The sequence below is a fragment of the Cottoperca gobio genome, chromosome 9 (genome assembly GCF_900634415.1).
Source record: "Cottoperca gobio chromosome 9, fCotGob3.1, whole genome shotgun sequence".
Classification (NCBI taxonomy): Eukaryota; Metazoa; Chordata; class Actinopteri; order Perciformes; family Bovichtidae; genus Cottoperca; species Cottoperca gobio.
In genome coordinates this window covers 12331837-12359368 of record NC_041363.1, presented here as the reverse complement: position 1 = coordinate 12359368, position 27532 = coordinate 12331837, and the positions used below count along the sequence as shown (strand labels likewise).

Sequence of the window (27532 nt, the reverse complement as noted above, 5' to 3'; positions counted from 1 at the left end):
GATCATTTGGTTCAGAGAATGGGGTTTAGTGTTTTAGCAATTGTAAAAAAACTGTAATTACTCTAAGAAGGGGGTACGACGTCATGATTGACAGCTGTTTTGGCTGAAGTAGTCACGGAGCTGCAGGCTCGGGAATTGCACAAGAGAGGAGATGTTACTTTATTTATTTATGACCAGAATATACTTTCACATGCATTTGCTACTTTTGGTTTGGATGTGTGTTCCTGTATGTTGTAAAGTGTGTGTGTGTGTGTGTGTGTGTGTGTGTGTGTGTGTGTGTGTGTGTGTGTGTGTGTGTATGATTGTATGTGAAGTGAGGCTAATTTGATTAATGAGCAAAGCCTTTCAGTGTACAAAACTGGAACATAAGTTATAAGTTAAGTATTCTTATGACTTTCACACCTGTTTCTCTGGTAGTCAGCAGAAACATTCATAATTAATAGCTTAATGATTTATGCACGCTAAGCAATAATGTATAGCTATGGAACCTTTTCAAATTCTGATGGCATTTTTATCTAATTGTCTCATGGATTTGTTCATTGTCATTAAATAAAACATGATTACTGCAATCCTGCGTTTAGGAAGTTAATGCCGACTGTGCGAGTTCAAATCAGGCATAAGGCATGCGATCACTTGTGACCACGTTCCCAGCTTTCCTGTCATTAGCACATTCTCTATATCAAAACCTTCCCATCATTTTTTAAATCTTTGTCTTATTTATTGCAGCTTTGCCTCTTTTGATTTCTGCCCTAGAGTAACATGATTTTCCAAAGACCTCAGGCAATATTCATACTAATAGCTTTTTAATTGTTATTGATTAACAAAGTGGATTATGCAGAGGGAACTGATGCACAAAAACAGCTGAATCAGTGTGTCAAGCTTGTCATTACTGTGCGTAAAGAATGAGGTAACCATCAGCTGTAGATGCAGGGTCCATTGTAGGTATTTCACTTTGCGACACTGAAGAAAGAGCAGTCATCTTCCACCAAACTGCTGCCTGAAACAATAAATAAAGTTAATCATTCGGCAGTTTGCTCAAATAAATTTAGATTTGAAAAAAGTCACAAGTTATTAGTTGCTCTAATTTGGAAATTAACTGTGAAATTAACTGTGAAGACAATTTCTAACTGAATACTGAAGACTATTACCAAAACAACAGCTCTGGGACAGACACGCACACACGCACACACACACACACACACACACACACACACACACACACACACACACACACACACACACACACACACAAGTTATGATGTGCTTCAGTGATGAGTTGTCATTATCACAATTCATCTAAAAACAGCTTGTTTGGAAAACCTCCTCAAGCTTTATTTTTTAACTGCAATACATATTACTATTGCAATAACTAGACCGCGCCACACTTCTGTTCATTTAATTAATAAGCTTAGTAAAGTTACAATTCAATAATTGAAAATAAGATCATTCGTTATCTATTATACATTAAACAGAAATGGATAGAACCATAAATATTCATGGAAAATCAGCTATCCACAGAATATGAATTGAAATGGGATGACCTTAAGATTGACTTTTTACCCGACTCAACTTTCACCTCCAGATTTGACCCACAAAGGGCTCTAAGAAGTGCTGGTGACGATGAAGGTTTTGGACGTGACAGTGTTATTGGTCTTGTGGGCCGTTAAAGGGCCAGGGGCCACACGGGGGGAACAGCAGGGACCCAGAGGGTTGTCGAGCGTCACGTTGAAGGTGCCCTTCAGTAATGTGTTCGTGATGCCGGGACTAAACTGCAGAGACACAAACAGAACAGAGATGAGGGGTGATGAGGGAGGTATAATAAGTGAATGAATGAATGGATGAGTTGCAGAGCGATGGCTGGTTGTCCTTTGACTTTAAAACAGGAGTAATCAGCAGTTCTTGGCGTTTTCCACCAATCACCCCGTCAAATAAAACTCCACATAAACTGGCATGAACCTGTTTATTAAAGCCAGCAGACTCAAGTGAAACAGCTTTACAGTGTCTTCCAAGAAATGGACAAGCCACAAAAACACTGAACTTTCTGAAGAATGGCGCCTCTCGGTAGTTGAAGCATGGAAGTCCTTTTTATAGTCACATGTTCCACACACTATTCAACAATAGGAGGGAATCTTTGACAATCGCGGGTCCATTACTCTGTCCGCTTTGAATGTCATCTTCCTGCATTTAGTCGTACATAATTTTGTCAAATGTTGTGTTACTCAGATTTGTTCCAACGCTTCACAAGAGCAGAGCCATTAAATGTGTATTCTTGCAACAACAAAGATCTTAACTGAGGAGTTATCTCTCCCTTTATCTCAAAGTGTCGTGTGAAGCATATTATTTTCGACTAAGATAAATCGTCCTTTTTTTTCTTATTCATCTGGTCTTTGTTCAACTCTTGGCACCGTTAGACGTTTGTAGTGTCAGCTGAAAAGGTCACTGGACTGTTTTTTTAAGTACAATTTGTATTATTGATTGCATTACAACCTTAACTTTAGACATAACTCACAGTAGAACAATAACCCAAAGTACAACACATTTCTTTCAGCTAGAAAGAGGTCGATAAGGTTGAATTCACAAACTGTAACATGTAACTCACAGCAACACACACACACACACACTGTGTACTGTATGTCCCAGGTCATAGCAAGGGAAACATGAGAAAACTCAAAAAAAAGAAAATCCTCCATGAGCTTCAAAGTCTGACCTTAAAATCACCTCGCCAAACAAATGTCAAAAAACTCTTCCCCCCCACCCCCTAACTCCCCCCCACCCCCTCATACACACGAGGTTTAAGATGCAGACATACATGAATACATATGCTGAATGCACAGCCGTTAATCTACCATCCCTCCCACATAGATACTGCCTGAGGAATCTACCTCCTCTATGTTACAAAAGCTCTCTCTTTCGCTCCCTCTTCTTCTTTCTTCACCCCCCCCCCCCCCCCCCACCTCCCCTCCAAGCGCACATACACGCATCAGTATGCTAGAGGTGGCACAGTGGGATTTAGGCACATTGGCGGAGCCGCTCAGATCTCAGTATTGATCCTAATGGGAAAAAGGGTTGTGGGTTCAACTCCAGGTCACCCTCAGGGTTGCCCAGGAGGTCGGGGAGATGGGGAAGAGCCCTTGGAAGTGACGACACCACCGGCATAGCAATAATGAGAGAGATTATGGGATGTTTCAGTAGGTCACAGAGGAGAGAAGGAAAAGGGGATCTGTGCGAGGAGTCGGTGAGGATGTTACTCGGTATGTATGTAGACGTGTTCAAAGTGCGCACAGAAGAAAGAGTGCTGGATGCACAGTCTTTCCCACAACACACACACACACACACACACACACACACACACACACACACACACACAGTGCATGACACAACAACACAAGCTTCACTCCATACATAAATATAAAGCATGCTGAAAATGTGCACATTCACCGCACGCAAGGAGATGCCTTTATGTTGCTACACGTGCACAAATCAATGACGATTTGTAAGAGTTCGGTCTGCCACCTGTACGGGTAAGATTAGGTTTAACAAAGGCAACTAAAACTACTTGGTTAATTCAAATTGACCGTTTTATCGTCACACATGTACACAGTGACATTTAGACTCTACACTTAACCCAGCCTAGTATTAGGTGCAGTGGGCGGCCTCTATGCAGCGCCCGGGGTGTGTGGGGGCGCCTCTCCGGTTCCCAAGCCAAGTTCCTACAAACTGAGCTACTTCTGCCACTAAAGATTGCGGTCATGGTTAAAAGAATTCTACCTTCAGCCATTGTGTCCCTGAAAGAACAGTCACAAGGTCGCTTGACAGGAACATGTTCAAATAGATGATTTTATGCAGTTTAACAATCAACCAATGCCGTTGATTTTCACGTAAACCATTATTAGGAGAGTTTTAGGAAAACTTTTAGAAACCGACGTCTTGATTTCATCAGCAGTTCAGTCAGCCAACACATGTGGAATAGATTATTACGAGAATAAGTTCAGCACAGTGAGTGGGGAGTGACGGTAATCATTTCCAACTCAGCCAACAGGTGGATGCTGGGGTGGAGGTGGGGCTTCTGAAATGCCGTATGAACGGCAGCAAACGACAGCATGACTTTCAGGTGTACAATGTGGCAGCAGGCATGGATGCACAAGAGTGAGCAGAGTACTAATGGCTTGAATACCACGTGACAAAAATGGTGCGTTGAACACATGCTGCAGTGAGAAGAGTTTGCCATGTGAGTGTGGTGGCAGACTTGAGTTGTCTGTCTGAACTAGCCTGCAGGTGTGGCTTGATTTAAAGGCACAGTTCAACCCACACCCACACACACACACACACACACACACACACACACACACACACACACACACACACACACACACACACATACTGTATGGTCATGTAAAGTTAAGAGTTCCCAGAAAGTTGTGTGATGAATTGAAATGCAGCAATGGGGAGACAGTTTTGTATTTTAAATTATAAGGAATATTACCTCGCTGCCCTCATCAGAATAAATGAAAAGAACATGATGAGATGGTATAAGGTGGCAGTGCTTCCCACTTAGAAGCATTAAACATAGAAATATAAAAACTCTCACAGGGAGAAGGCACACCCTGAGGAAGGTTTTATGAAATGTCAGCTTTGTTAAGGACACCTTCTGTTCTCACTCTTCTTCTTTTTTTGGCTGTGTGTGTGCTTTGCACTCTGCAGGTTTATATATCGGCGAAGATTACAGCTTTTGATTAATATTTGTTTCTGCTTGAAGTCTGCTCCGGTGTCTTTCCATATTCCTGTGTTCCATCAACACTGTTAAATTAAGCTCAACCAATAAGAGCAGTGACGTGTGTGATGAAGGTAAATCAAGCATACTTCCTAGAAATAGGTGCCTTACATGGTGCATCTAATAGAAGCACTAAATGAGCCTTCCCTGCGACCTAATGCCGCTCAAGTAGAAAGCTTTGTTACGTTACACGTGCACGTATCGATGGACGCATATGCCAACACACTGATGCTGAAACAACTAATGCTCCATTACACAGGCCGTCTGTTTCAGATTACAGGCCCTCAGAACACATTTTCAGCTGTTGAATTTAACTACCCTCTTCAGATGCTCAATCTGCTGCGGTCTGTCTCTCTGCTTCTCTTCCACCACCTTTCCATCACTGTCTCACCTCTGTCCCTGTCTCTCCTTTCTCTCTCACCCCTCCCTCTCTCTCTCTCTCTCTCTCTCTATCCGCCTGCTTGTCTTCAACACCTCTCTCCCTCTCTGCACCACTTCACACCATCTTTAACTCTGTATGGCCTCTGGTTTGGTATAGATTAACAATAATACAGTTGAGTTTAAATGCATTCCACTGGGGGGAAAAAGCTAAATTGAGACACAACATATCACACAATGCAAGGTATCAGTCTCTATAATGCGTGGATCACAAAAGGTTTCTTTGTGAGTGTAAAGGTATTTAAACATATGTATGTATGAACTCTACATCAACATCTCAAGTCACAGAAAGGTTGAAGAAAAAAAACTAAATCTAAATGGTTTCTAGTACATGTGGTGGCAGCAGGTGTCTTTATTTTGTTAATGTGCAATACGTTGCGAGTGTACACTAGTTGAAACTTATAAACAAGTCACAATATGGAGTGATGTTAGCGAGTTGACTTTCATTAAAATGTACAGTGTGAAGTGTGAAGTGTGAAGTGTGAAGTGTGAAGTGTGAAGTGTGTGGGCATTTGTGTTTGGATGTGTATCCACTGATTCTAACCATCAAGATAAGTTTCATAAAAAAAAGCACAACTCCGCCTGAAAAACAGCTGCATGATGTCTTAAGTGGCTCTGGAGGGAGCTTTTCAAAGTTTGAGAAAGTTAAGATAAATAATATGATAATAAAGACTGAAACAGAAAGTGTGTGTTACAAACTGTGTGGAGTTAAAGCTATAGGTGTTTATCAGGCAGAGATATGTCTTATGAAAGACACTATGAAGTTGCATCATGGGAAAAGTAGGATCCAGGGTTTTTAGGGCATACTTAGGGCTAAAATTCAGAATATCTCAGCCTCTGCTGCTGCGTTCTACTGGGGATCAGATCATGCGGGCGAGTTTAACGTGGTGGAAACAGAGCAGCTCGAGACACAGTGTTCAAGATGGAGACACAGACGGGACATGCGGATGATGGTGACGGTGATCCTGGATCCTCTGCGGCAACAGAACACAGACAGGTATATACATTTGACTGTAGTTCATAGAACTTCTCAATAAATAGTGAATACATCATAATAAAACCTAACATTATCCTCGATCGTAAATAGTTCGATAGCTATCGATAGCTTGCTAGCGAGAATTGTTATGAACCCGACTAGTTGTCCGCTAATTGCTCGATAGCTAAATATTCAATTACTTCTCTACTTGGACACATCGACGTCTGTAAAGCTTGATAACTTGATTCTTTCTCAAAGTTTCTGCGGTTGAGGTTCTATCGTTGTGTCTGATGTCAAACGTCATATATTACGAGGCTGTATATAAAGCATTAGCTATTAGCTAACAAACAGACCGGAGGACAGCGCTGGTTTATAAAGTATAGTCTGTATACTGACCGTCTCACCTATAGTGCTTACGAGCCTGTTGTCAAACACAGGCATATAAATAGTATGAAATTAAGAAGACGTTAATATTGGCCTTTTTCTGGATATTGCATATTGTGTACATGTCCTTACCACTCTTCTTTTGTACATTTAGGTGTACATGTGAAAACTGTACAATTATGGAAGCAATTGAAGAGCTGCTGCCAAGAAAAGGATGTCATGGAGGAACTCAATGAATATGAGGGACATGGTGCAAACAACCTGCATAACAGATCACCCAGGATTCAAATCAAAGTGTCTGGATGTTTGGGTGTTGCAGACAGCCTACCAAAGGTATTCGAAGAGGGACAGACAACAAGCAGGTGATCAGCCACGTAATGAGGAAGTTACTTGTGTGCACAAATGTGTAGAGCTCAGAAACTTTGATGTATTTTAGGGAAGTCGAATGGTCACTCTGGCACAGTTACAGAATACATAGATAAATAAGCAAATAAGGTTGAAGTGATTACCATTGACATAACCATAACGCGTTATCTGCTATTTTAATTCAGCTATTATACAATTTTTATTTTTTATTTTTATTTTATCTACTATTTTATCTGCTATTTTATACTATACCGCCAAATCCAGATTCACCGTCACCATCATCCGCATGTACGCTCCCGTCTGTGTCTCCATCTTGAACACTGTGTCTCGAGCTGCTCTGTTTCCACCACGTTAAACTCGCCCACATGATCTAAATCTACGACACCGGCATCAATAAACTCCTCTTCTTGAAGGTGACAACGAGTCTATTGACGACTCACTGTCACTCGATTTTGTCGAAATATCCGAGCCAGAGTCCGACATCGCCACGTCTGCCGCTTCTGCCGTGCTGTCAACTGGTGGACTGTGTTTACTTGTGACTGTCAGAACACAGCGTCGGGTGTTTCCCGTAGCGGTGATGTAAACATCGGTGGTCGACATACTAAATCGTGATTTATTAAATACTGCGATCATTGTGTCATAAATAACACATCATTTTACACCACAAATAGCATTTACTATCATCAGTAGAAATTCATGTTTATCATTTCGTAGGACCTTTAACTTAATTCCATAAACTAACTTTGAGCCAATTTTATCCCAACATTAACTTTACTCTTTGCTTTGACTAAAGTGGCTGCAAACACTTGACAAGTGAAAATGGAGGATTTCGATTTTACCTTTAATGTAATGCCTTAGTTGAATATTTATTTTAGAGAGGAGAAGAGAGGAGAAGAGAGGGAAGGGAGGGGAGGGGAGAGGAGAGGAGAGGAGAGGAGAGGAGAGGAGAGGAGGGGGAATTAGAGGAGAGGAGAGGACAGGACAGGAGAGGACAGGAGAGGAGGGGAGTGGGAGGGGAGGGGAGAGGAGAGGACAGTACAGGAGGAGAGGATGATATGAGATACTTCAACAGTTTTACAAGCTGCTGTCAGTGGAAAGATTCTCCCAGCTACAGTTTCCCCTTATAACAGAGAGAAATGGAGCTGAGAGACAGAGTGAGAGGCAGAGAGGGACGTGTAAAGCAGATAAAGAGAGCAAAAACACAGAATATGGTGATGAAAGAGCAACCGCAAGCACACATCTACATAGGAAGATAGAGATTTAAAAAATGTATCTGGAAAAAGTATGCCCTGCATTCTGCCTACATTACTGAGGCTTAGTAAGTACTTACAAAGTGATACACACTGTCACCCTCACACACTGGGATATGCTGTTTAACGCTAAGATTTTTGAAACCTACAAAGACGAGGCATATACCTAACATAACGACTATTTCCACTGATGATCATACACAGATTATTTTGTCTTGAGAAGCACAATTTGAACTGATTATAAATCTCTCATGTTTATGAATGTCATAAATGGTTTCGAAGATTACATTTGCACAGAAAAGACAAAGAAAATAAACTTTTTGGTGGATGGAGAAGTGTGTGCAACAACGATCATAAGCTCTGCAGAAGAAAGAGCTGTAGAGGAATGAATGTCATAAGAGTGAAGTGAATTTCAGGTGAGTTGTGGCTTTCTACTGAAACCTGATGAACTGGAATGGAGGCTGTTTGGCTCCAAGCTGAAGTAATAACGTCCAATCATATTCATACAATCAAATCCAGCGTGAACGCAAATTCTCACATGTTCTTGTACCAAATCCCATCAAAAACAGTTTGCCTTGCTAATTTATGATGCAATTTACAAAGAAAAGGAGGAAAATGGATGAGAAAGACCCAGTCTGTATATTCTGAAGAACAGGAAATAGGAAAACTTGATAAGAAGAGGTGAACTTTTAGTGAGCTCTGTACTGAAACCTGATGAGATGGAATTGAGCATAGTGTAAGTTCAGGCAGCACTTGAGCGCTGGCATCCTCTGACTGACATCAGCTGCTTTATTCATTAGCTGTTTGGCTACCACCTGACTGGTACTGTCCAATCATATTAAAGCAGCTTCACTGTACTATTTCCCCCAATGCACGATAATAGTGGCCCCAAATCCTGTCAAAACTATTTTTTATTTCATTTAAAATAATCAACATGAGAATGATGATACAGGAAGTGTACCAGAAGACAATCAACACAACACAGTGTATGATTTAATCTGCCAACTGTCAACACAAACTAACCCAGATTAGTTGTAACGCCCAAACCATAACTTATAATTAGCCCAGTAATCATATTGCGTGTACCCGGCTACAGGTACTGTAATGCAAACAGCTGTTGTTGCTTAAGAAAAAGGGAATATGGGAGAAAGAGCGGAGAGGGACATAGAGGTGATAACAGGCGACGGCAGTGAGAAGAGAGACTGAGACAGTGAGGACAGGGAAAAGTTGAGATAAATCCACACAGAGGCAGCAGACAGATTGGGAGACAGGCAGACAGAGTAGAGAAGAAAGAGTCCTGTGATAACATTACACCCATGGACATGAACATGATGGTGAACTCTGTAGCGAGGTTTAAATCAAACTCAGTGGTTTTGTCTTTGATGTTCACAACTCAAAGTCAGCAGGGACTGGAAGCAACATTAGCTCTTTCAATCATTTCACACACACACACACACACGCATTCACACACACACACACACACACACACACACACACACACACACACACACACACACACACACACACACGTGCACACACACACACGCACACGCGCCAGCAGCTGTAACCCAGAGCTGTAATTCCCATTAAAACACACTGAAATGGGGCAGGGAGAGATTAGGTTCTGGTTAGGTTTCATTACAACAGTATAATGCTTCAACCATAAAGTGCATTTGTCTCTGTCAGCAGTCTAAGGTGGCAGCATTAAACAACATAACACTTTATAAAAATGCACTCACGTTTCCTAGTTTAATTCAACCAGACAGGTCAATTAAGAACAATTCTCCCACAAAGTGAAAAGCTGCCTTGAGCAGGAAACTGCATGATTCAGACTCGTGTTGCATCACTGGAGATTGGTCGAAACCACACAAACTCATTGAAGTTTGGATTTTCCTTACAAAGCAATTAATTTCTTCCGCACAGCTCAAGGTCAGGGAGAAAATTGATAGATTCTCTGAGGATCAAAACATGAGATTATGTCAGGCATATATTTGTGGCCTCTCATGCACACATCAGACACACAAACAGGGTCAGTGTCCGCACACTCACGTCTCCCCGTACTTTACTCTCACTCTTAGTCCTTTAGAGACACAATACAATCCAAGGACACACACACATCCATACCGACACTGATGGCAGTGTACTCTTACTGAAAGTTGCCTGCTTAAGGAGTCATGTGGACTGGGAATGTGTTGAGAGGTAAGAATGTTTCACAAGAGCAAAACTTTAACAGCATGTTTACCTGATAAGCGCCTGGTCCAGGGTTGGTGTCCATGGAGACTTTGAATCGATCTTCTCTGGAGGAGATCAGAGCCATTTGAGGGAAGGATTTCAAACTGGGGTTGTACTGGCCAGGTCCTGGTAAACACATACATACATAATCCACACCTAAATACATCATTTCATATTTATCTGCTTTAACAGAGGCGGGATGTTTTTTTTTTGACACCGTGGTAATTTGGAGCACACACTCTCACCTTCAATGTGTGCCAAAAAAACGGCAGAAGTTTGAGCATCACTCCATTTTTTTGTCTAATACAGAATTTCTACCACAGCTACTCATTCAACTTTTACTTTTGGGGGTCGAGATAGGTGAAAATATTTTTGGTTAAAACTTTTTGACCTTGGCAACGCTAAGAGGTCTACAGCAAAGTTGCTGTGGCAGATAATGTGGAGGTGCTGGTATATTTAAATCAGCCATGGCACTGAGATAAGGATGGATTATTTTGCTCGAGGTGAAAAGGTTTCAATGTTTTTTCCTTTTATGTAAAAAGATAACCTGATGTTTTGGTCCTTGTCATACATACTGGTCAACTAAATTCAAAGCAGCGTGTATGTATTTTCTAGTATAAATCAGAACTGAGTTGCCGGGGTATGCTAACTTTTATTTTATGGGCGGCAGTGGAATTTAACTAGAACTTTCCGAAATATGATCAAAGCTTAGTCTACCAGAATACTGAACCGCCCTGCTGTCCAGCACAAAGACATGGTATGCTGGACAGACGGTCCTGTATATATCGACCAAAAACTCTGAAAACTAGAAATTCTCTTTTGAAAAAAGTGCCCATGTTATGAATAAATATAATGAGACAAGCACACAAACATGTGTACAGAGGTCCATGTGCATACACACATTCATATGCATGCTGATATGATTGCAAACAAGCAAAAAAGCACTGACAAACACCACACACACACTTATACTCACTGTGCTTCAGTAAGAACAAACTCTCTTGCAAAGTCACGATCACTCAAAGAAGAAACATTAGAAAGAGTAGATGAGTACAGTAAGGAAGCAGTAAGGAAGCAGTAAGGAAGCAGTAAGGAAACAGTAAGGAAGCAGTAAGTGGTTGTCTGGCCCAACAGCTAACTGCAGCTTACTACACAAACCTGGATGGACTTAAAAAGTTACATCATGCGTGCATTAAAAAAAACTGAGCCACATGTCAGATTCATTATATGAAAGACTATCATTCTGCAGGAAATGTGTGTGTGTGTGTGTGTGTGTGTGTGTGTGTGTGTGTGTGTGTGTGTGTTCCAAAACTGTTGAATAGTGAAATGCTCTTACATTACGAGAAATATGATCGCAGGGGACCCAGCATGATGAGGAATATAATGTTCCATATACTGTAGGCCTATTCATAAATGCAAATTCAATAATGGCCAAAATGATTGCATGTGTGTGTTGCTACACATATTGTGTGTGTGTGTGTCTCAATGTGGGTGTTTATGAGCGCATGGGTGTCCATATGCTTGTGTCTGCATATCTGCGTGTGTGGGTGTATGAGTGCGCGTGTGTGTACGAAGAAGAAACACTATTGCAAACAGTCCAAATCTATTTATATGCAAATTGGATTTTGGTTAAACGGTTTGGGGTGCCTCATGGGTTGAGTCCCTTGGTGAAATGGGGCTAGTCATAAATTATCCAAGTAAGTCATGAATCTATCAATTTTGAAACAACATCTTTCAATGGGAGTGTAATTGAAGTAAATATTAGGTTAAAAGCCCACAGAGATGGAGCTAATTGGACTGCATGATGGTAAAGGGTGGAGTTTTATAGATAGATAGATAGATAGATAGATAGATAGATAGATAGATAGATAGATAGATAGATAGATAGATAGATAGATAGATAGATAGATAGATAGATAGATAGATAGATAGATCCTCTTGCGTTCTTGAAGTAACCAGTGGGGCAAAGTTTCACCAGGATCTGGTGGCCTTTTGCAACTTCGGTTACGCTGTCTACACTTCTCCTCTTAAAATATATTGCACGTTTACATCAGCTTTGTACGTTAAAGCTTGTGGGCCACAAAAGAGACCTAATGGTGCATTCAGGTGTACCTCGTAAACTCTGACGAGATGTTGAAAGACCTAGGAAACGGGATCATATTACTCCTGTATTAGCTGCTCTGCACTGGCTCCCGGTAAAATATAGAATTCAAAATCCTTCTCCTGACTTACAAAGCAATTAATGGTCAGGCTCCAGCATATCTTAAAGATCTCATAGTACCTTATAAACCAACTAGAGCATTGCGATTACCCAGAATGCAGGGTTACTTGAAGTTCCTAGAGTCTCTAAGAGTACAATGGGAGGCAGAGCCTTCAGCTATCAAGCTCCTCTCCAGTGGAACCAGCTTCCAGTTTGTGTTCGGGAAGCAGACACCCTCTCCACATTTAAGAGTAGGCTAAGAGTAAGACATTCCTTTTTGATAAAGCTTATTGTTAGGGCTGGCTCAGGCTTGCCTTTGATTGCCCCTAGTTATGCTGCTATAGGCTTAGACTGCCGGGGGACACCTCCCTGCTCTCCTCCTTCTCTTCCTCTCTCCTCCCTTCCCTCTCCCTCTCTATCTTATGCATTTATGTAAATGTATGTTACTAACTCATCATCCAGGGTATCATCCCCAGAGTTTCTGTGTCTCATGTGGCAGGTTGCCACTGATAAGGTTTACGTCAGGATCAGGAATCGTGGCTGTGCCTGCTGCCCTGGTCCTGCTGAAGCCTTTTTGACATTTTCCTGGATTCATCCAAACTTTCTCTTTTCCAACACAACATAATTTCTGTCAAATGTTGTATTTGTACTATGTTGTTTATCCTGTACACACGACATCTATTGCACGTCTGTCCGTCCTGGGAGAGGGATCCCTCCTCAGTTGCTCTCCCTGAGGTTTCTTCCATTTTTCCCCCTTTAATTATGGGGTTTTCTTTTAGGAAGTTTTTCCTTGTGCAATGCGAGGGTCTAAGGACAGAGGGTGTCGTAACCTGTACAGTCTGTAAAGCACACTGAGACAAATGTGTAATTTGTGATATTGGGCTATATAAATAAATTTGATATGATTTGATTTGAAAGATGTTGTTGTAAAATAACCTCCTGTCATCTAGTGGCCCATCCATCCATCCATCCATCGTCCACCGCTTATCCGGGATCGGGTCGCGGGGGCAGCAGCTCCAGTAAGGAACCCCAATCTTCCCTTCTCCGGGCCACATCCTCCAGCTCCGACTGGGGGATCCTGAGGCGTTCCCAGGCCAGTGAGGAGATATAATCTCTCCACCGAGTCCTGGGTCTTCCCCGGTGTCTCCTCCCAGCTGGACGTGCCTGGAACACCTCCCTAGGGAGGCGCCCAGGTGGCATCCTTACTAGATGCCCGAACCACCTCAACTGGTGGTTCTACTCGGCTCTACTCCGAGTCTCTCGCGGATGGCTGAGCTTCTCACCCTATCTCTAAGGGAGACGCCAGCCACCCGTCTGAGAAAACCCATTTTGGCCGCTTGTACCCGTGATCTCGTTCTTTCGGTCATGACCCAGCCTTCATGACCATAGGTGAGGGTAGGAACGAAGATCGACCGGTATATTGAGAGCTTTGCCTTCTGGCTCAGCTCTCTTTTCGTCACAACGGTGCGGTAAAGTGACTGTAATACCGCCCCCGCTGCTCCGATTCTCCGGCCAATCTCTCGCTCCATTGTCCCCTCACTCGCGAACAAGACCCCGAGGTACTTGAACTCCTTCACTTGGGGTAATTGCTCATTCCCTACCCGGAGTAGGCAATCCACCGGTTTCCTGCTGAGAGCCATGGCCTCAGATTTGAAGGTGCTGATCCTCATCCCAACCGCTTCACACTCGGCTGCGAACCGATCCAGTGACTGTTGAAGGTCACAGACCGATGATGCCATAAGGACCACATCATCTGCAAAGAGCAGCGATGAGATCCTCAGGTCACCGAACTGCAACCCCTCTCCTCCACGACTACGCCTCGATATCCTATCCATGAAAATCACGAACAGGATTGGTGATAAAGCGCAGCCCTGGCGGAGGCCAACATTCACGGGAAACGAGTCCGACTTACTGCCGAGTATCCGGACACAACTCTCGCTTTGGGCGTACAGGGATTGGATGGCCCTCAAAAGTGACCCCCTCACCCCATACTCCCGCTAGCATCCTCCCACAGTATCACCCGGGGGACCCGGTCATACGCCTTCTCCAGATCCACAAAACACATGTAGACCGGATGGGCGTACTCCCAGGCCCCCTCCAGGATCCTTGCGAGAGTGAAGAGTTGGTCCGTTGTTCCACGACCAGGACGGAATCCGCATTGTTCCTCTTCAATCAGAGGTTCGACTACCGGCCGAACCCTCCTTTCCAGTACCTTGGAGTAGACTTTACCAGGGAGGCTGAGAAGTGTGATACCCCTGTAGTTGGCACACACTCTCTGGTCCCCCTTTTTAAATAGGGGAACCACCACCCCGGTCTGCCAACCCCTAGGCACTGTCCCAGACTTCCACGCAATGTCGTGATGTGGCGTGTCAACCAAGACAGCCCCTCAACACCCAAAGCCTTCAGCATTTCTGGACGGATCTCATCAACCCCTGCGGCTTTGCCACTGTGGAGTTGTTTGACTACCTCAGTGACTTCCATCAGGGAAATTGACGATGATCCCCCATCAGCTTCCAGCTCTGCCTCAACCATAGAGGGCGTGTTAGTCGGATTCAGGAGTTCCTCAAAGTGCTCCTTCTACCGGCCGATAACCTTCTCAGTTGAAGTCAGCAGGGTCCCACCCTTGCTGTACACAGCTTGGATGGTTCCTCGCTTCCCCCTCCTGAGGTGCCGGATGGTTTTCCAGAAGAGGTCTAGTGGCCCTACTTTTAGTTTTTGTGTTTAACAATTTGTAATTATAATAAGTTATAGTTAGGCATATTTAAGAAATTATTTCAATTTGACCATATGACCTTAGTGTGGTCCATTCCAAAAAATATGGAAGTTATATCACGCCTGATACCATGTAGCCTATCTTTTTAAAGAAGAATATAGTCAAATTGAATTGTGACACTCCTAATAGATAGTGATGCTGTTCAGTGTGTGTGTGTGTGTGTGTGTGTGTGTGTGTGGGTGTGTGGGTGTGTATGTGCAATACCTGGTACAGTGGGGTCACATTGCAGGAAGAAACTATCCCGTGGTGCAGCCGAGAGGAAGCAGCTCTGTCGTCTCTTAGCTCCTTCATTTCGTGGTTCTGAGTAAGAGCGGCCATTAGCCTTCTCAAATGTCTGAATCACATTGTAACTGTTTGGTGGAGGGGAATCCTGCAGGGAGGGGAGAGGAGAGTATTGACATAGCTATATGTATGTAGAGTCTACAGCCATGCTAGCCGCTCTGTGATGTTAGCCAAATGCTAAGATCAGCATGCTAACATTGTTGATGTTGACCAGGTATAATGTTTATCCTTAACCATCTTAGATCAGCGTGTTAGCATGCTAATGTTTGCTAATGAACCCTAAACACGAGAACAGCTGAAACTAATGTGAATGTAATTAGCTTTCAGGCACTTGGTCATAAACCAAAGTATTGGACAAATAACATTTTGACCATTTTATCACAAAAGGAAAAGTCACAAGATCACCAAAGTCCTCAGGATACAAATGAAGTAAATGTTGAGATACTTCACAGGATAAATGCAAACTCTGACCTGCTGGTGGAGCTGGATAAAAAAAAAGTCAGGAGAGATTTCAGTATAAAAACTAAATGTTAAACAAACACACTTCATTGCACATCATTTCTATATATTGGAGGGAAAAAACTGAATGATGGAGAAGAAAACAAAAGGTTGATCCAGTGTCTGTAACATGCCTGGCAATGTAACACACACACACACACACACACACACACACACACACACACACACACACACACACAAATAAATAACTATTGACCCATTCACCCATCTGTTATCAGAACACACTCAGACTTGCTACAATATCACTCATGAACACACAGTCGTGCATGAATATCAGTGTACAGACGCAAGGACATACAGTAATTGTGACATCTGCAAAAACACACACACACACACACACACACACACACACACACACACACACACACACACACACACACAGATATCTCCTCCATGGCATAAATGAGTGGTTATCGCACAGTTTTCATTATGCCGCTCCAGAAGGAAGAAACAATGAGAAATGATAGAACATATCACAGGTAATTTCAGATAAATAGCCACCATAACAAGGCCATTACATTCTTAGTCGTTAATGAATTGCTAATAATTAAGAGCTATTTCCCAGAGGCACTCTCCTGATGTGAACACGTAATGAATCCCAGTTGTAGGAACTGGGCTCTGAAAGGGGAACAGGGTGAATCATGTCACCTGGTTAAAAACTTGCTTTACCACCGCTGCATAGGAATCTCAGTTGCTGGGGATTTGTCTTGTCGGCGGGTCTTTGAATAATTGATGGAAAGGCTGAATATAGCTGCGATCCATTTATCCAAAACATAGCGGAGCTGTCATTTACCTCAAACTGTCATTTTCCGACCGCTCCTCCTAGGTAGCTGTCCATCTTTAATCATTGCTAACCCAGGCCATTTAGCTTTTCATTATCGACACAGTGGGAGGAAAAAAGAGGCAAGCACAACATGTGCACACAACAATACAACCTCACACAAACACACACACACACACACACACACACACACACACACACACACACAAACAGATTTTGTGTGATATTGAGAGCAACTGTGGAGTGGCTGGAAAATAAGATTAATTAAATTATGTTAAGGAAACTTGTGTTGTTACTGTTTACTGTTTATCATGGTTTTATTTGGAGTATGTTTCATGGTGAATTTGATACACACACACACACACAACACACACACACACACACACGCAACTGTAGGCACACATCTATCACAGATCTATCTAACAATGCAGAGAAATCACCCTCCAACCGCTGCAACATGATGTGCACACACACCTGCCGAGGGACCCTATGGTCCATAATTATACCTGCATATGGGTCAAACCTCTGTTCTCTGTAGCCGTCATCACATATTGACAGCACTCAGGTTGACTTTAATTACACACCCTCGACATTTAGACAGCTCAATGCTTATCTTCCTACATACACAGAGACACACACAAACACACCTTTTCCTAACGATTCTGTCACATTGCCCTTGACTGTCTAAAAAATATCTCAGAGTGCATATAGAATACTGTAGATGCCAGATACACATTTGTGGCAGGCAGGCAGGCAGGCAGTGCCGCAGAATAACTGAAATTGAATATTGATGTGATGCTAGCACCAAGACAGATTGTCAGAACTAACAGTATTTTTAATATGTTAAGCGAGAGAAGATTATCAATTTCTTTTTTTTCTTTTTATATAAACTTCAAGTTGTAGTTCTAGTTAATCAAGACAATATGGAACTACCAATCAAGCATACTGTGAGAGGGGATCATTAGGTCATAAAGTCACGATAAATACTAAAGTAAGTAAACGTGGACAATGGGAGGCTATGTAGCAGAAGTCCTTCCATGAACTGTAAACAATATGTCCTGGATTTGCTGCCTTAGATAACATACTGCCAATCGGCAAACGGTGCATTAACAGTGTTCAGCCAAAAGTACAAATCATAAGACAAAGCACATGTTAAAACAGGAACATGAAAGATTCTTGTAAATCCTAGATATGATGATTATACACAAAATTTCAGTCAAAGAATATGCATATTTGGTAAAATGTCATCTATCCAAACAAAAATAATAATAAATCCAATTAAACAAAATGATATATATTGAATACTGGCTCATGGTCAAAGAGATAATGTGCTTCTTTTCTCCTTGAAGGTTTATAAAAGCATAACTGGATGAATAGATGTGTTTCTTTCTTTCAGTTTCGGTTGGTTGGATCTGACATTGAAGGACTTTTCTAAATTTGATGAAAATTCTAATCATAAAAAAGTGCAACTAACAATCCCAATGGCGTTATAGTGGGGTTCCCTGAGCAGTACACAACGGCAGCAGGCAACCAAATGTCTCCTTCAACAGTTCATTCATGAAAAGCAGAATGAATTAACTTTGTATAAACACCATGTCTATCCTCAATAATCACTGAGTGTTTATAGACTGCTGGAGAGCAGCCTGCACATTACTGGTGAATTCTTTGAGATCATATCTATACTTTTGCTTGGACACTTTCCAATATTTAGTATTAGTTCCGATAAAACGTGTGTTTTCCATTTGGAAAGTTCTAGGAAAGCCAAATGTACCACATCTTGTGGAAAAGAAAACATCGGTGTCCTTCTTTAATTATTCAAAATGTATTTAAAATCAGTTGTTCTGCCTGATATCTGTATTATTTATATCACATCCAATATTCTCCCATTTGAAGACATTTACTGATTGTTTTTTAATACAAAATAATGAAGCCTATTTGTAACTACGTGTGTTGTGTGAGCTAGGAGAAATAGAGAATGAGGTTTATTTACTTTCACTGTCCTGTCTACCGGCACATAAGGGATGGGATTTGTTAGTAAAATGACCTCCAATGATGTTGATTTCCTTTGGCTGGATGACCATGAAAAGCTTGAGCTGTGCTTTAGGAAGGGAACCATTTTTGTAGCAGATTATATTTGCTTGGTTTGAAAACCGAATGGTAAACAACCTGTAATTGTGTAATGAAATGAAATGTCTGGCCACTGTGTATATGCTTTCTTTTTAACCCATGAGGGTTGGGCACTTGTATGCATGATACGAAAATATGTGCATAAGCCTTTGTTCTGATCTGTCTGAACAATCATGTAAAAAAACATTTCTACAGGGCTCAACAACAACAACAACATATTATACTGAATCCTCCTTTACATCCGATACTAAAGGTAAAGCATATTCTCAGTCAAACACCAAGTTTACTGCTTATCTTCTTATAGAACGTCTTCCACACCAAGTTCTCTCTCACACTAATGGCCACTTAAGTACACCTGACAACCACCATACTAACGATTTGGCTTAGAATATACTATTGACATCTTTGACTAATGGCCAGGCATAACACATGAGATGTGTGTGTGTGTGTGTGTGTGTGTGTGTGTGTGTGTGTGAGTGTGTGTTGTGTGTGTGTGTGTTTGTGTGTGTGTGTATGTGTGTGTGTGTGTGTGTGTGTGTGTGTGTGTTGTGCTACCACCACATCCATTCTTCATCCTCTCATTACTCTTCAAACCTTTCATTACTCGCAGAGCACAATTCTATTTTCAGAATCAGTATTTCCATATTTCAAATCCTTGAACTACAGATAATATATATATATTCTTATCTGTAAGATTTGGTAGTTCGTGTTATGTTGAGAAATAACCAACACCAGCATGAGGCAAAATTGGGAATCTTGTTTGGAACTAATTTGTACCATTTAGAGGCTAATAAATAATAATGGTTACTTAGGCTTTGCCTCTTAAATCCACAGTGTCACATGGACAATGAACAGACTCCTAAGTTATTTTTCACAGCTTAGTGTCCCATGCAACTTTACGTTATATATGTGTTAGTGTTCTCTCATTTTCAGTTTAAAATTTCAGCTTCAAAGTGACTAATGAGATGCCAAAGTATACTAACTGATGAAAACAAATAGGGAGAAAATGTTAAGGGCCTTGTACTCCATCAAGACCAACATCACTGTAATTACTTTTCTTTTTTAATTCTTAGGAATTAACTTTTCACTGCCTGTAGAAAAACTTTTAAATTCAGATATTGTCCTTATTGTGACAGAGCCTGGAAATGGGGGGGGGGGGGGAGAGAGAGAGAGAGAGAGAGAGAGAGGTGTATGACATGCAACAAAAGCCTCAAGGCTGGAATCGTACCTGAGATGGCACTCTGCACTATATGTTTCAATTTAGCATTTTTATGTTTCTGTGCTCCTTCATCTCATCCCTTGCTAGTATTCAAATGAAAAAAAGAACACAGCATTTGTTTGCTTGTTTTCCTCCCAAAATAGACTATGTCATTCTGTGTCATAAGCCCAGATGGTGTCTCATCATAGAGCTTGATAACCATCTGTCTGATTCTAGAAGTGAAGGTGTCATAAGGCCTTAATGAGGTTTTAGACAGGTCTTCAATACAGATGGAATGACAGAGGGAAACCATATGGGTCCCATTTGCTTCCTATTCACACTTTATAGGCAGCAGTTAGTCTAACAATTTGCTGACAGCTACAATTTTCTGCTGTGTTTTGTAGTCTTGTATATCTTGCTTTTTCCTTCATTTTATTTCACCCCTTTATTTTATCGCCTTGTCTTTTCTTTTTGTCTTTCTTACTCCCTATATTCTTTCTCTGTGCTTCATCTTTTGATACTTACTGCCTCACTGCTTTCTTTCTCTTCTTCTAATGATTGAAAAACAGCCATCCTCCCTTACATCAATCATATCATCTGTATCATTGCAGACTTGCGTTTTCTTTTGTTGCATCACCTCTCTTCACCTCTGTTCTATTGTGTCTACTTTAATGGAACATTTCTCTCATTTCACCACACCTCATCGCATTTACATGTATAGACCTGAACCGCTAATCTGATTTGGAGTGGAAGGATTGGATTCCAGTTTAATCTGAACCCCAGACCCTTTTAAAGACTTACAGTAACAGTCTTCCTGTCACTGATTTATATACAGAAGTAATCAGTAAGCTGTCTGTGGAGTCTGGCAGGTTTAGACTCATGTATAAACACTGACACCCACAGCTGGGTCTCTCCTGAAACACCAGCCATCCAGCAGAGGTCCAGAAGGCCTGGTTGAGTGAACGCCCAGCCAAGGCCTCCTTACATCTTATTGGGCTTCGCTCTCCCTGTCGTCCCCCTGGCCGCCTGCCTGGCTGACTGTCTGCTTGGCTCCTAAAATCATCACCTGCTACTAAACAGCTGTCCGTAACCAAATACACAAAACACACAGCTGCTGCCTAAAATGGGTACGTGCCCACACCTGCATATGGGTGCACACAATGCACTATACAAACAGCTGCTGGCCACAGCTGGTCCCCATACCTTGGACAGAGAAATGTACATGTAGGTAGGCACATGTTTTCTACTTCATCCACATGAGGAGTGGGGTGAAGAGAAAGAAAGAAAGGGAGGGAGAGAGAGAGAGAGAGAGAGAGAGAGAGAGAGAGAGAGAGAGAGAGAGAGAGAGAGAGAGAGAGAGAGAGAGAGAGAGAGATTGATTAACTTACATTAGAAACTAAATGCAGAAATGGAGCAAGAAAAAAAGCAGAAAATATACAGAAGACAGAAGATAAGAAGAATAATGGGATGAAGAGAGAAAAGAGAGAAACCAACTGCCAAGGTACAAAATAAAAAAAATAAATGAAGCTGAGGAGATTGGCAGCAGAAGTAAAACTCAAGCCTGATAATAAATATAGATGGTATCAAATTAAAGGAGTAGGCCTGGTCACATTTCACTTCCTCTAATCCAATCTAAAAGGGGAAAGTACGTTTTTAGTTTTGTTTAAATACTGATCTCTATTCTGGGCAGTGTCACAGGTCAACGTGCATCTGCTGACGATTCCATTATTCTCAGAAAAATAAATAAAAATGGGATCCAATCTCTCACATGCTACCGAAGAATTTCAAATGCAGGTCGATACAAATGAAATTTGACAGACGGAGCACATGGCTGCTTCTGACACTAGACAGAAGAGGTGCAGCTGAAAGGCTTCATTTATCAAAATGATTATATTTTACATCATGTACTGTAAAAAAAAATGAAGAAAGCTGCTACCTGACTGTATTTTTTCTTAAATTGAGTCTGTTTGTGTTACTCTGTTTTCTTGAACATGACACTGGATTTAAGACAGCGAGAGAGAAAGACGACACATGAAAGAAGACTTAATCTCCTTTTTGTATGTGCCAGTTTTTTCCAAGACAGAGAGAGAGAAAAACCTAACAAATCAGTTTAACTTAAAACAATAAACACAGTTAGCACTGACCCAGATGTGGATCTTTCTTTCTATGTGCTGCTATTGAAAAACTTTCCTCAGCAGAAACAAGACAGAAGTTGGTGGTTGCTTGTTAAAAACAAAACAAAGCTTACTTATGAAGTTTCTTCTTTGGAAACGGTAGACTGATTAAAAAATACACATATATTTAATTCAAGATAGATAGCGCCAACATCCAATTATCGTACAACTGCACCAACACATGCAGCTGAAAGCTCTGGGAGTTGAGATATTTTGGTCACTTCTCCTGCCAACGTTCAACTTGAACCATGTCCATGTTCTTTCTTAACCTTAACGAAGTAGTTATTTCAGCCATAAGCACAATTTTTCTCTAAATTAAGACTTTTTATTGCCTAAACTTAAAGAGGCCCTGTGAGTATTCTTGTAAACAAGGAAAGGTTATGTTTAAATTGAGTGTTTCTGACCAATTGTGTGTCCTTGGCGACTACTAAATGTGTTGAGTGCATTTCCTTTCACATTGAACCTTTGCAAAAGACACATTTTCAATCCTGCATTGTTTGTATTGCATTTGGACTCTGGAGTTGTGCGAGTGTGCGAGGAAACATGTAGCGTTTTATCCACCTTCACTTGTAAAAATGTCTTTTATTTTTGAGTCAGGCTGTTTTTGAAGAAGGGCTGTTTTTCAGTTCACTTGTTTTATAACAGCAAGACAGCAGGGAGGTAACAATAACCAGGGCTTCACAGCGAGAGAGGAAGAGAAGGAACGAGAGAAAAAGAATTTCACCGAGCGTATGTGATCTTTTCCTCCAAGCAATAACTTAGAGAGCATCCACACATCATAAAATCTGAAAGTGCTACACAGACAAGTTCTCCATCTGTGTCCTATCACACATTTTAACACTCACTTGTTTGGCCCTCTCTTTTCCTCTGTTGCTCTTGCACGCATCCTAATTTTTCACATTTATTCCAGTCGCCGAAGCTGTCCTTTCACTGTCTACGTGATTATCTACTCTCACTTATCTTTTACTTCACCCCTCCACCTCCCCATGGTGTCGTTGTAAATCAAGACTGATTAGAAACAATGTACCAGTGTTATTATTATTATATGTCAACATTATATTTCCATTAGATATGTATCACTTAATATGTATCTATCGCACTCAACCATTCAAGGCAGGAAATTAAGCATAGCGCAACTTAATTAGAGGACAGGTGAGGTCAGAACGGAGCGTCAGTCCATTTAGCAAGTGGCAAATAAAAAAATGGTGTACAAGAATAATACTCGAACCGTATATTAGATGACAGTTTGTTCACTTTTTACCTATACTGACATTTCACAATAACATCTAGGGAATCTACATCAGAGGCTTATCATCACTGCATTGTAAAGTTGTTGTTAACTTAGTGTTGACTTTTGTTTTTATCCTTATTACATTAGTTATTCATGTGTCTTAGTGTCAGCCTCTATCATTCTCTCCCAGCTCCCCAAATCTATCATGTCGGTTTACCTGCAAATAATGAAACCTGCCAAAAGTCTGTTTTATCGGCAAAAATATTTGACATCGTCCACAGAAACATGTAAACATTAATGTTTCCTTTGTCACTTTTTGGTGACTCCCTGGGGCTTCTCACACTGCACTTAGTCACCAGGCTAAGTGAGCTGTTGGCCCGGGGCTAATAAAGCGTTCACACCGGCACAATCCAGTTTATAGAAGTGCAGTGTGAATTGTGTTAGCCCTGGGCTTAGGTCAACCCTGGGTTAACAATGTGTGTGTGAAAAAGGGGCTAAGTGATCCCAGGGTCAACTCTTACCTCAGGGCTCTCCTTAATGTGGAAAGCTGACCCGACCTTTTGTCTTGAAACACCAACAGGCAATCAAATCTGTTAGTGCACAAGCAACATCAAACTCCTGAGAAAGCTGCCTTGAAATTAACTGAGCACATTCATTTCTAAATAAAAATTGTTTTGGGGCATTCACAAAAAAAACTAAACTGAGTTATAATTTGTTGGATAATAATCTTAATCTTGGATTTTAATGACCCCATGATCCCTCTGCAGCGCTACCATCAGGACAAAGTGGAGTTAAAAATAGAAATATTCTTCTGTTATTAGTCGTGTGCAATTCTTTAACATTGTGAGGGGTCATAAACAATGCATCCTTTAATCACTGGCAGAACTCCAAAGTTTTAGTCCCGTCCTTTTATCTCTGTCGATTATCATCTATCACTCAGACTCTTCCTCTATCTCCGTTAGCTGATTGGGCCATTATATCATCGGGGCATCAGACTTCACTTAGATCCAGCAGACTGTTTGAATTACAAACCAGTCAGACTCACATATTTTAATGGACATCACTCTGACATCTAGTTCACTGAAAAATAAAGCAGGAAAGAGAACATAGGCGCTTAAGAAGTAAGACAATGGTCTAAAATAGTTACAGTTATATATTCTTTCTCTGTGCTTCATAGTACAATAATACACAAACATGTGTACGCATTCATGAGCGCATTCAGATATGTATACTGTATGCACAATCTGGGTATAGTTGCATAAATATATGCTTATCTATGTGTTCATGGGCACATTTTCTCCGCATGTGCACTATATGTATGTGGCCGCGCTTGAATTCTCACAGGGACTCACATCATCATCATTACCCTGACAGCTGACAGCAAAATCCATATCAAATCTATAACTCTATTTTCCTGTTTTTGTTCCTTTCTTTCATCACCCAACTCCCTTGTCTACAATAAATAGAGGCTGCACCATGACATGCCATTAGCTGTCCATGGATATATCATAAAAATGCACTGAAACACGGAGACAAAAAGTCAATAAGTGACAAACCATAGGTCGCTGCATATTTTCCTATTCTAGATACTTCAAAAATATCTTATCCATGGCATTACTGTCCATGCAACTGTCACACTCTTTCTCTGACTCACGTGGCTTTTATTTATTCATCATATTTATCTCTCCAGAGCCACAGACAGCAATGCCTCACTTTTTCTCTTTGTCTTTCCATCCTTCTTTGTCTGCAGAGTCAACTTCTCTTTCTATCTGTCCCTCTTTTTTCCATCATTCCTTCATCCCTGTGTCAATCTCACCCCCCCCCCATTTATTCTAAGCATAATTTCACCTCCTGGAGTTTTGTCGTTGGGTTCATTCTGCCGAGCGGGGGGGGGATGATGCTTTGCTTTAGTTTGATAAATGTGTGTTTAGCAAACACTCTAATTATCTCAACTGCGCTAATAGGATAGATAATTACACATGATGCACAGAGGCTCTCTCTCATCCTCTTAGTCTTTCCTTCATTCCCTCCCACTGCTTCTTCCATTCAGTTTCATCTCTCCCTCTCTTTCTCGTTCTTTCTCAAGCCCATTGTGTGTGTGCTATCTTTTTCGGAGAGCAGTGTGGTGTTTTTCCACTTGTAATTGACATTAATGAGGCTTTCCTTGACTGCGTCAGGCCTTGTGAATGATGTCTGTCTGTGTCGCTGTACCAGAAATACAATAGAGTAGCTAATGAATATGAGTTTATGTTCAATATGACGTTTATAAAGACAACTGGCACCAGAAGCAGGTAGGAGGAAAAAACACAGCAGTCCGGTCTCTACTTAGCCCTAATAGCTCCTACTTTAGGACGTGCACATTAGCAATAGCTGGACTCTCTGTGTACCTATAAACCTACCTCGCATAAAGCAACACCTGACAAAAATACATAATTCAGCCTTCACCACTGAAGTACTGTACTCCTGGTACGTTACCTGTCAACTCGGTAACAAATGATGCAAAATGACAAAGAATAAGTAGATGCACAATGAGTAAAAATAATTATTTAGATTTGTTGCCATGGCATTGGAAGTCAGTGTGTTACCATTCACTGTACCATTCCCAGCGTTGCTGCATTATGAATCCTGCCTGCAGTCACTGTCAGTGATACGTGTAATAAAAGCCATGTATTAATATTGCCTGCCTGATTCCATCAAGCCAGTTACACGCTGAGGAAGGAGAACTGTGAAGTGTTGCTCGTTCATTGTCAGCGTAATTAGTGCAGATAAACTGAAATTTGTTTGACTGGCTTTGTGAGACATTATTGCTCGACTACATCGGTTTAAAATGACTTGCATGGAGCCCACCGACCTGCCAGAACAAGAACTTAATATTGTAAAACATTTGGATTTCATATCAGAATAAAACTGAAAATAGATTTTTATTTACTGATGATATTGACGGTTATATGCGATATTAAGTATTATTTATTAAACTTGCAAAAATGCTTTGATCAGAGCAATTAATGAGAAGGTTTGAATGTCATTTTAATTGAGCAAATCACAGTAAGGAACTATAAAGGAAATCCTGTATCACTTGGTTAATTCACCTTTTATATAACGTGTATACTCGTACATATTCACACTGGTTGATTCTAATCAATGACATGTAGGCAGTGGACGTGTAATTATACTATAATTAGAAAGCAAACCCGTTTATAAACATGAGGCGGTTTTGTATGTGCCTGTGGCCAGGCCCTTTACTCAAATTGTAACATGTTTTGCAGTTGCAATGCAGAAATGCGCTTTCAGATGTTAAGTTGTTAACCACCTCCTCTGCTGCACTGCAACATCATTGTTCCGTCTCCGCAACTCTTCCACCGTAATAACTGCCACCTACATCCAAACACATATGGTGCATAAATATCAAAAATTAACAATTAACAATATATACAAAATATAAACAGTAGGGGTAATGTACAACACACAACACAAGGACAGCCGGCTGAGCAGTACGTTCGTGTAGAGTGGGGGAGGGAGAGACAGTGTCAGTGGGGGTCTCTGGCCTTATTGATGAGGCCAACTGCAGAGGGGAAGAAGCTGTTCATATGACGTGAGGTTTTGGTCCTGATGGACCGCAGCCTCCTGCTGGATGGGAGTGACTGATAAAAGTCTGTGTCTAGGGTGGGAGGGGTCAGATGCAATCTTACCTGCACGCTTCCGGGTCCGGATGGCAGATTGCAGCTGATCACTTTCATCCGCAGAGCAAATGACACGCTGCTGCCACTGACCTTGTCCCGGTCAGTGGCAGCAGCGTACCAGATGTTGATGGAGGAGGTGAGGATGGACTC

General features: G+C 41.4%; 1 protein-coding gene across 1 annotated transcript in view; it reads right to left on the bottom strand.

The window, feature by feature from the left end:
- Positions 1-863: 863 nt before the first annotated feature.
- Positions 864-27532, bottom strand: part of stpg2 (sperm-tail PG-rich repeat containing 2) — a 52768-nt gene continuing 26099 nt past the window's right edge. The window contains exons 11-14 of the mRNA XM_029440089.1: positions 15595-15760; positions 10428-10543; positions 1561-1769; positions 864-997 (exon numbers count right to left, since the gene is read on the bottom strand). Coding sequence (XP_029295949.1) covers positions 1602-1769; positions 10428-10543; positions 15595-15760 — 450 coding nt within the window. The 3' untranslated portion in view covers positions 864-997; positions 1561-1601. The remainder of the gene's footprint in view (positions 998-1560; positions 1770-10427; positions 10544-15594; positions 15761-27532) is intronic.